Below are 11085 nucleotides of genomic sequence, written 5' to 3' on the forward strand. Positions count from 1 at the left end.
TAGAGTTAGAAGTTGAATCTAATTGGAAAACATAACTTTTTTTCTCGAGATTTGTAAAAACATTATCTAAAATTCATCCCCCAACTGAAATTAATCCAGATTTCCAGATCAAAGCTAAAATACCATGAACCCAATTCATTTTGAGCCCGGAGAAGCATATTTCAAATCCAAAATGCCAGCTATGGCAACAAAATCTATGGTTCACATCGGCCATGAATGTTACTGCACTGCACCTAGAGATAATGACCAAATAAAAGATACAAAAATAATTTAATTGATTAATTAATTAATTATTTATTTATTTATTCATAGACAGCCAGCCATGGGGGGTGGTGGAGCAAGTACGAGGCAATGTAGCAGTGGGAAATACAAAAGGACTACGGTAGTGGTTGGAGCTTCAAAAAATACTCTAATTCCAATGATTATGCATCAACTATCCATATATATTATTTGGGACTCCACCTTGGCTTTAGGGTGAAGACAGACTTCCTCACATTGTTCAATACTCTTTTGGATTCAACTCCATATTAAGAATCTTAATAACTCGCCTCGTGTGTCCAGTAGACACCATTATTATCAGTTAAGAACCCTAATTTGGCCTTTCTCTACTATGGTCGGTGTCCAAAAACCTCATGCAAGGAAGCTTCGTGCGCCCTTGAATGTGCTCTGATGGTAGCTTTGTCGATAAATTTACCCGCACGTGCAGACACTTACACACTGGCTTATTGTCATGTTAGGGTTAATGGGATAAAGAAACCAAAATGTTTGGTAAATTATTCACTAGTGGAGGAGAAGGGCTGCCCTCTACCCACAGGCAATGGACAAAATTGTATTGTTTAATTAGTAACCTAGTCATGTTCGCTAATATGACTTGAGATTTTGGTGGGTTGATGGTGATTTTGGTGTGAAAAAGTTAGGACATCTTTGGGCTTGGTTGGTATATGCTAATTGGCGTTTGTGTGTTTTATTAGTGGAAATACCATCAAAGAGAATAAAATTTGTAAACTATTGTTTTGAAGCAATGTTGACGTTAAATTACACAAAAATATCAAATAGATTCTATTATTAAGATTTTTCACCCGAATTTGATTAAAAAAAACTTATATGATAATCATTTATACATCTGAACGGGTTTATACGATATATACACGTATACTTGAATATGTTATTACGAGTTTCTTCATCCATATTTTTTCGTACATTTTGAATGAATTTTACATGATATATTTATGTGTCTAATTTGCCTATATATTAGTTGTGAGTTATTTATCTATTTTTATGAAAATCTTACTTGAAGAATTTATTTCATATTTAAGGTTGACACTATTTTAAAAAATGTTTTGGGGTTAATATAAGATGCAAATGAAAGTATATGGAGGATATTTATAATTTACCTTATTTATTTTGTCCATATTTAATTTTTGAAAAGTATTACATAAAGAAGAAAAATGATTTTCTTAAATTTGATTTATTATAAAAAATAATAATTAAAATTAGTTAAAAGTTTATACATATATAATAGAGGAAATGAATTTAAAGAAATATATAAAAATAGTTCATTTACTTTAAATATATTATTGTTTTTTTTTTCTTTCCAATTTTCCCAGATGTTTTCTTAAATTTTTTTGAAGCCAAATACAACTTTTAGTTTTTATATTCAATAAGGATATGAAAAATAAGATAAGTCTTATGATTTTTAGTATGATTTATTTATGATATAAAAAATTGTGAAAATGTATATTATTATTATTATTATTATTTTATTGCTAAAAACCAAAAGTGAAAGTTAAAAATTATTCTAAATGGGACCATAATTGATGATAACACTAACCTTAAATTTTTTATTCATTTTCTATTTTATATCTGTTTGAAAATTTGTTGTAGGCTAAGGGCTACTTTGGTGAATTGCATGCCAATCGAGAGAGAGAGAGAGAGAGAAGCCATTCCATTTTTTTTTTTTTAAATGTTATTTCAATTTTAAAAAAATTTGTCAACCACCCTCCAACACTCCAGCTGGCCTCTTCGAATTTTAGCGCATAGTATGAGAAAAATGAATGTCTCACCCGCATGGCAGTTAACTACATCACCCACACGTAAAACCTATGCAAATTTGTTAATATCTGAGGTGGAACGAGCATGAAAATATACTAATTAAAAAATAAAAAATATTTATGTGAAGACATGTAATAAATTTAAAGAAAAAAATTAAAAATGACAAGGCAATAATAATAATAAAAATATTATAATAAATGAGGGTGAGTGAATGATAAGGAAGATGAGTATGGGATCCGTACCTAATCATTTTAATATCAGTTGGAAGGCATTATTTGAAGGTGGGAGTTGAAACTCATCGGCATGATTTGGCATCAACTCATCCAGTCCACCCCACATTTCACCAAACACTTCCCATTTTGCCATGTCCAACTAAACTCATTTTAATATCAGTTGGAAGGCATTATTTTTAAATTATTTAATTTTTATATAATTGAAGAAAATAAAATAAATTGAATTTAATAGTACGTGTAAAAAATAATTTATTAACTTTAATCTATTTTTATTATTTTCCTTTTTTCTTTTATTTTTCTTTTCTTCATATTTTTATCCATATTTAAAAAAAAAAATTAAACATAGGATTATATATTTATTTAAAAAAAGATGATGGCTTTTAGAATATGTTTAATCAAATTATTATATTAATAAATTTTTACTATCTTAAATCTCTAAAATTTTTAAGCATATAAAATAAATTCTATACTTTTTTTTTATTTATAATAATTCTTACTTTTATATATATATTTTTTAAAAAAAACACACAAACTACACCTTAAGTTTCATAGTTATATTATTTCTTAAGTCATCTTTTTCTTAGCTTAATTCCATTTTTTTTTATCCTATTAATATTATTCATTGATTGGTCTCATTTTTCATAGTAGATAAGATCTTTTATACTTCCATGACATATTTGAGTCCTATATTTATTTAAACATATTTATATAAAGAAATTATTTAACAAATTTGATGGAAAATCATAAGATTATTTGTCAAGAAAAGTGTACTCTTGGCCTAATTTTAAATAGTGAGGAGAAAATGAATACCCAAATCTGTTTGAAATTGGGATTTGGGAGTAGTATATGGCTAGGATTCATGGGTCGGATCACTTTCAATGGGTGGGTCATTCTAATTTTTTTATTTTTATTTTTATTTTTTATTTTTATAAAGATGTCAAATTTCAAGTTCAAAAAGCTTCGATTGGACCCATGCCATTACAATTACAACTTCAAAAAGCTTGGAATGGCCCCATGGCATTACAAGTTAGAGGTCTAATCGAAACAACCACAGTAGGGTCCAAACTCATTGGAAATCAACTGTTTTTTCCCTTTTAAATAATTGTTAGTTGATTTCCTAATAATAATGTTATCTAGAGATGAGTTCTGAGAATTCATAGGTTTTTTGTAGAATGTTTTCAAAAACAAATTTAAAAAAATATCATTTGAGAATAGTTTTTAAAATTAGTTTTTAATTGTTTTTATGAATAAAATTTTATTTATGAATTCAAATTTCCTTCCATTGTTATATATTAGCATATTGTGTACCTACAACAAAAGTTATTAAACTCTTATTGTTAATCGTTTTCAAAAATAGTTTTAAAAAATAGTTTTCAAATATAGTTTTTAAAAATTGTCCTTTAATGTTTATTCGGGAACTTAAAATAATTTTAACTTTTTTTTTCTAATTTTTAAATATGTTTTAAAAACTATTCTCCAATATTTTGTAAAACAAATGTCCATTTGGAAACTCCAAATATTTTTAAATTTTTTTCCTTATTTTTAAATATATTTTAAAAATAACTTTTATATATAGTATCTTATTTTTAATCATTTTTCATATTTATATAATTATTTTTTTAAACATTTATCACAAAACAATTAAAAAAAATTATTTGAAAACACCTTATTTTCTATATCTTGGTTACCAAAGGTGTTTTATTGTTTTGAAAAACAGAAAACTATTTTAAAAAACAATTACTAATTAGATCTCAAGATATTCATATTTTTTTATGTTGTTTGGAATAATCTATAAAAAAGTGCGCTTAAAAAATAATACATTTTCATTATAAATTTTTTAAAAAACTATTTTTGTTAAATATGTTTTGTAAACTAAAAAACTTTATGTTTTAAAATAAAAAATGAAATTGTTCTTAAAGATAGTTCTAAACACACCCCATAATTTCTTGGAGATTGCTACTTTTTAATAGATCTAACAGAAAGTTCCAATTCTTTGTTTGGTGGGAGGGAAAGATCCAGTTTCACAGCTGTGAAAAGGGGCCCAACTTCAACTCCAAAACTAAAATACTTTCCTTGCTTATATCATTACTCTCCTTGCCTGTAATTCATTTTCCTTAATTTGCCTATCTCCAAAAATTGTAAAATTTAGAGAAGTATTTGCTGTGATAAAAAAGTGCAATATTTTTATTTTTAGTTTCTCCTAATTATCCCTGGATCGGTGCAACCTTATTTTAATCTCTGAAACATGGAAAACATTTCCAACAAGGCTATGGCGGCCTAAGTTAAATACCCATTGAAGGAAGGACATAATTGGAAGATCATATTATACTATAGTCTATGTTAAAATACACTATAGTTTAAATTTTTAATTCACCTTTGTTTCTATGGGGAAGGTTGCTCCTGTATATATATCTGGCTGTCATGTCCCTGGTCACTAACAAAGAGAAAAAGAAAGGGAGAGATCAATACGCAGAGAGAAAAAAACACAAGAAATTGCATAGATAGAGATATGGGCAACAGTCTGAGGTGTTGTTTGGCTTGTGTTCTTCCTTGTGGAGCTCTGGATTTGATCCGTATAGTGCATTTAAGTGGCTACGTGGAGGAAATTGCTAGACCAGTCACCGCCGGCGAGATCCTCCAGGCCCATCCGAACCATGTACTCAGCAAACCCTGCTCACAAGGCGTCGTCCGGAAAATTCTAATCCTATCGCCGGAGTCCGAGCTCAAAAGGGGCAGCATATACTTCCTAATTCCGGCGACGTCGCTGCCGGAGAAGAAGAGAAGTGGCAGTGGCAGCAACCCCAAGAAGTCCTCCAAGAAGAGTAGTAGAAAGTGCAACACTGACGTTGGTTCAACGGAAATGATCTCTGAAAAGAAGTCCTCACGCCGGGATCGCCGGAGCAGCGGCCGGGTCGGAGTATGGCGGCCTCATTTAGAGAGCATTTTGGAAGACTGATAACTTTTTTTTTGGGTCGCCGGAATCTGAGATTCCGGGGAATATATCACATGAATGGTTCAATTATATATATATATATGGTTGTGCTACGTTTTTTTAATGTACGTGGGACTATTGGAATTGGTTATGTGGATAAATTTTCACTTTGTTCGATCGCTTTGCTGCTTCGGTCTGCTTACAATTAATAATAGCAGATTTGGAGATCCACTTTTTTTTATGAGAAAATCGTCTATTCTCCCGAGAAAATTACAGCAACAAGCTGATCAAAACCTGTGTCTCCTTTGTACTCATGTCATGGAAATGTAAGTAATCAAAGTCACTATATTTGTCTCTTTCAATAATCCCATAAATTTTAATTTCCAGAGTTCCCCCATTGGTGTTGTTTCGATGTTAATGATTAGCCTTCATGTATTCTATTTTGAATTCCATACTTGACTTGGAGAATTCTTAGCTGTCCAACTAAACTATCCGGTTTTTTAAATCCAAGTGTTGGGAGCTGTTGATCTTATTACTGAAAAAGTGGGATTGGATTCATAAATAAATGCTTGTAATGTCATTTAACAAAAGTCAAGAGAACATTGTTAAGCTTGGTAGCGAACAGATGGAGGGAATATAGGGCAAGGACTTCATAAAAAAATGGACAAGAAGACTAGTAAGTAGTTGATGATTGTGAATCTTAGCCTTTTCTTTATATATGCTAGCTATTACAGAGGTGAATATGGTCTAGTTTTGAAGAATTAAATGGCTAGCAACATGGGAAAATAGTCTGTTTTGGATGGGGATCGGATGAGAAAAGCCTCAGCCCATTTGGTTTATTGAATATTGGCTTATATATCTTATATATATATAGCATAAATCCAAAGTTCTCGAGTAGCGACATGGCCACGATACAGCAAAAATAAATGCAAAACAAGCTGGCAAATGACCTCAAACCATGTTTCATATATAACTCAAGTCATCACATGGATTCCCTCCTCTTCCTCCCCCTTTAATATTAGACAATACTTACACATCCCTTTCTCAAACTCCTCAACATAATATAAATAATGGTTTGGACCACAGGGCTCTCATTGATTGCAGTTTTGTAGATCCTACATTTCCATTTTCCAAGTTAACTCCCTTGTTATTTTACCCAATTAAGAGTGTGATCACATGGATTCATGTCCGTCGCCTGCCCCGTACGAGGCATCATTTCGTCTGTTTAAACAAAGGGCTCACAGCATATTGAGTATTGGGCATAATTCATATATATAAATATATATATATATATAAGCTATGGTTTTTAGCTAAATTATCGCCAACATAGTTGATCCAATTGATGTACTCCTTTAAAATAGTAAGCTGGGAGATCCCTATGAACTCACATCGAGCCTTGCATAGTATCGGTTAGGACAAAAAGGATCGCGACGCTGAGTTCACGGGTTCAGTCATGCACCCCAGTTCCCGGAGGAGATCAACTTGGCTAAGTCTCTCTAGATTGGAGACATGCAGTCTTATATTTACATATGAGTTATTATTATGTGGGGGGTGATTTTCAGTATCACTATGTCAAATGGAGTCTTGGACTAGCTACCATAGAAGGTCGGCTTGTTCCGATCATGTCCAAATAAAAAAAAAAATAGTGGCCGGGCTCTTTGCCAAAACCAGTTTCCAATCATCCTTACAATCCATGTATCAACATGAATTGCTTCAACTATATACATGTTACATGGAATGTGTATTAGAAACCACACAAGAATTATAATTTGCTTTCAATTTTCAAGAATCTAGTCTCAACTGCTCCATAATTTGATTCACAAATAATCTGTGATATATAGATTTATCAAGAAAAAGATCTTGATATGCAAATTTTCTTCACGGGACTGCAAGAATTTGAGCTGGAGGTCACATGGAATCCCAATTTAATCATTTGCATGCTGTGTTTTTCCTAATTAGTTATGCATATTTTTATTGCCTAGAACATTAATTGAAAAAGCAAGATCTTAATGAGTGGTGGAAATGGTTCTTTCTATCTGAATTTACCTCAATTAGATTGGGGTTTGGAGACTGTGAAGGGAGAGTACTCCATATAACCATAGGAACAAAAAATCTTCTTTTCTTCCAAAAAGTAATGTATTTTACAGGTGACTACAGGAAGGCATTAAGTAAAGAAGCTACTGTTTTTCTCATGTTTTCCTCTAAATTGATCCTATTTCAATTATGCTGTATGTTAATCTGCTAAGAAACTGGTCACATTTTTCCCATATCCACAACAGCAAATGCATCTCCCTCAATGAAAGGCGAGGGTTCCAGCATGCCATCACCTACAAATGCTTGTTGTTGCACCACCAGTAGTGAGGCCTTGCATTTGGAATCTGAGGATGCTAGCATGTCCCCGATAAACCCTAGCTCTGGAAACTCATTCCATTCTGTATACCCACCAAACATTGTTGAATCATTTGCATGGCTTCTACCCACCAGCACTAGTTCATACGAGTTATCTAAGGTTTGGATCGCTGTGATAATTCCCAAGCTGTCTGTTACCAGTTCCTCTTTGAAAACCAGGCTTTCGCTTCCAAGGTTTGCCAGCCTAAATTCATTGATCAGTTCATAGTCGAATCCTCTCTGGTGATATTTCTGGTCTTTGGAGCTGGAATCAACAAAGTGAACCACTGTGAGACTTACATTTGGGTGTTCTGCCATGCGCATGGCGTATGCTAGTGCCTCTCTATCGTCAGCCCCGCCAACGAACAACACCCCAATTCTGTATCCGGTTCTGCTGGCAAACAAGAAGGTGTTGGTAGGCAGCGTGCCGCGATCAACCAAGATGCCGACGGAGCAAGGGCTGTTTTCGAGTATGTTGCGGTTGACAGTCCGGATGGTAGTGTTGGCTGCGTCGGTGGTGTCAACGGTAAACCGCTTATGGAATGGAACTAGCACCATAGCCACCCTCTTGTCCAGAGCAAGTCCACAGACATCTTGATGAATGGTCTCGTATGGTGCAATGGATGTGAAGGGATTCACTGTCACAGCGCCTTTGTTTTGTTGCTGGTATAATCTGAAAGCGTTTATGATGTGCTTAGAGTGGGTGGCGTGAGCGGACTTCCTTTTCCCTGGACGATGAGCCACAAACATGGAAGATGATCTGCCTTCAAGGTCAACAAGGTGCACAACGTAAAAGCAGATTGGACTTCCGAAGCTTGGATTGGAGACTTCAAGAAGATTAAGGAGGGGAGATGTGTTGTTTTCATGGTAGATGCAAGCCAGCAAGCGGAGCTCGGAATCGGGTCTGGAATGGAGTATTGTCCTTCGCTTCTGTGATCTGTATTTCCTTGGCTTGTACAACATCTTCACTAGGGGTGCGATGGCTCCGGAGAAGAGAACCATACATATGATCATGATGCTATATGACTCTTCATCGACGTACTGCAGCATATGAAGCACAAATAGGCTAAGTTTATCAACCTTGAGGCAGTTGTTGATTGTATTTTTGCAGAATCATTTTGGATTTTATACTAAAGATAAGGCGACGAGAATCAATCTGATATCCCAAAACCATTTTGCAAGAATGCAACCAATTTGTTTTTAGCTAAAACTATTATAAACAAGCATAGATATATAATGGGATTGAGTTGAAGTTAATACCCCAAGCATCAGCGCTCTTCCTGAAATTATAACCTCGCAGATGCCTTGGGCACTCATGACAAGGCCTAACGACAGTGCATCATCGATTGGCATTTTGTAGTACATGGCAGGCAACATGGTTCCCACAATTTTTCCCGCGGAGGCGCCTAACTCTATGACTGCCAAAGTGAGAAAGTTCTTCGAACTTATTATAGAAAGATTTATTCTCGACGAGTAGATAACGAAAAAAAGTGGCAGAAGAATAGCGGAAGTGTAGGACTCGAGCTTCTCAATCAGTGCTGATCCTAATGGTGGTCCACACGGTACAAAAATGCCCAAAATTATAGGCCCAACCATGAAATGCTGGCCAATGATCTCACCAAGGAAGGCACTCCCTAAGATCATCACAAAGATGCTAAAGACATAGCTCTCCTTGATTGGTTTTCCTTCAGCAGTCTGTTCAACCATCCAATCCATAATAGGCCGCAGAATGTATACAATGATAAGCACCAAGATGATAAATGACAAGGATAATGCTAGCATGCTTTCATACTGACCAGTTGAGCCTTGAAATATTACATATGAGCCCAATGCCAGGGTCCAACTGCACAGGCCACTTATCATAGATGAGGATAGGGCTAACCTTCCCAGCTCGGAGTTGAGGATCTTGATATCAGTTAGAAGGCAAGTAATGACATGGGAGGAACTCATGCTCATCAGTGTTGCTACACAGTAAATAGAATTGCTTATATTGTGGGCCAAGGTCTTAGTTTTTCTGAGATTGTGAGCCAAGCCAACCACAATTATCAATGGCAAGAAGAAGTTGCAGAAGCCTATGACTACTCCTCTCCTTCCTGACTTCCTCATCAGATGTGTATCCATTTTCACTCCAACTAGGAACATAAAGATCATGCACCCAAATAAGGCGACGGTTTGGCTGAAATAAATGCTGCTCTCTGGGAAAACCCATTTGGAGAATGCTGGAGATTTTCCTAAACCCGACGGTCCCAGGATAATACCTCCCTGATGAATACCATAAACATCACACACACCAAATATTACATACTTCTTTTTCCTCTTTTGGATGCAGTACAGTAAATTGTTGGACGCATTGCCGTAACAAAATTGTTGCCTGAAATTTTGAGTAGTGCCAGCATTTGTTTTGCAGGGCACAAAAATGTGAAGCATGAAGAGAAGAGTTTATATATATATATATATATATAAGCGATTCTCCTTAAAAGTGCTTATAATGGTATAATGGAAGCCCTACTAACAAAAGTCTTCCTGATCAAAGGGTTTTAACCATAATCATCTCCAAATGGACTCTCAATCTAAGCATAAACCAACTATATTCTATAAGATATTATAAAAGGTGGGAGATTTCTCTAATCAATGTCACAAAATGAAATGGTCAGGATGAACATATTCAAATTACATTAGATCATATTAAATCAAGAATTGGTTTTCTATAAATTTGATACAAGCAATATGAATTTTCTATCAGAGACTCCTAAAGGGTTTGGCCGACTAAATATGTAAGCCTAAACGCATCAGAGACTAATTCATATAGTAATGAATCCTTTCTGTTTGGAAAATGTTAAATGGAAAGAAGATGAACATGAGGGAAGAAAATAAGCTTACTATCATCTGTGCGGTGAAAGCAGGTTGACCAAACGGGGTGAGAAGGAACTGTATGATTGAAATGCATAAGGAAGATAGAGAGATCTGCAGCGGGATTTGAGTCGACAAGTTGAGTGGACTATCTCCATAAAAGATACCTCTTGATTTCGTTTTCATTACGGTATTGCATATGAAGCCTGTGCCGTACAATACGTCTGAAAAATTCATCTTTGTAGCATACACAAGCTAAGATTCATGCAAAAATAAAGCTATGTAGGAGGAGAGAAGACAGCAAAGGTGAGTAGAAAATTCTCTCTTTCTCTCTCTCTTTCTCTCTCGATCTCCTCTTTTTTTTTTTTTTTTTTTTTTTTTTCTTTTTCCTTTTTTTAGCCTGCATGATGAATATTGGTTGATGGATGTGTTAAGGGCTTTAAGGCTTGAATTTTAGAAGATATGGAGGAGAGCAACAATAGGATTGGTCAAACTTCAATAAAACCTTCAAGCTTATAGAGACCGTTCACCACCGTTTGGTTTCGATATAAATCCTCTCTATTCTCTATCCACAAGTTTTCCTTTTTCTACTTTGAGTACTTTTAATTTTATCCTCTCTCCATGTGAAAA

At 34.3% G+C, this 11085-nt stretch overlaps 2 protein-coding genes across 2 annotated transcripts; one reads left to right on the plus strand and one right to left on the minus strand.

Annotated features, from left to right (window-relative positions):
* Window positions 1–4724: 4724 nt before the first annotated feature.
* Window positions 4725–5573, plus strand: LOC100260457 (uncharacterized). The gene has a single exon (XM_002272537.4). The coding sequence runs from the start codon at window positions 4795–4797 to the stop codon at window positions 5239–5241; it is 447 nt and encodes a 148-aa protein (XP_002272573.1). The 5' UTR covers window positions 4725–4794; the 3' UTR covers window positions 5242–5573.
* A 1897-nt stretch (window positions 5574–7470) lies between these two features.
* LOC100253616 (cation/H(+) antiporter 15) lies at window positions 7471–10692 on the minus strand. Its single transcript, XM_059737298.1, has 3 exons — window positions 10645–10692; window positions 8866–9867; window positions 7471–8646 (listed from the first exon to the last, which is right to left on the minus strand). Exons 1-3 carry the CDS (start codon window positions 10690–10692, stop codon window positions 7471–7473), a joined length of 2226 nt encoding a protein of 741 aa, XP_059593281.1.
* Between the last annotated feature and the right edge of the window lie 393 nt (window positions 10693–11085).

This window comes from Vitis vinifera, chromosome 6 (genome assembly GCF_030704535.1).
Source record: "Vitis vinifera cultivar Pinot Noir 40024 chromosome 6, ASM3070453v1".
Lineage (NCBI taxonomy): Eukaryota > Viridiplantae > Streptophyta > Magnoliopsida > Vitales > Vitaceae > Vitis > Vitis vinifera.

Coding starts and splice junctions, on each gene's coding strand:
- LOC100253616 (XM_059737298.1), bottom strand. CDS start 10,692: ATGAATTTTTCAGACGTATTGTACGGCACAGGCTTCATATGCAATACC. Junction 9,868..10,644: donor CAGGCTTCATATGCAATACC/GTAATGAAAACG, acceptor GGTATTCATCAG/GGAGGTATTATCCTGGGACC. Junction 8,647..8,865: donor GAAGAGCGCTGATGCTTGGG/GTATTAACTTCA, acceptor CATATGCTGCAG/TACGTCGATGAAGAGTCATA.
- LOC100260457 (XM_002272537.4), top strand. CDS start 4,795: ATGGGCAACAGTCTGAGGTGTTGTTTGGCTTGTGTTCTTCCTTGTGGA.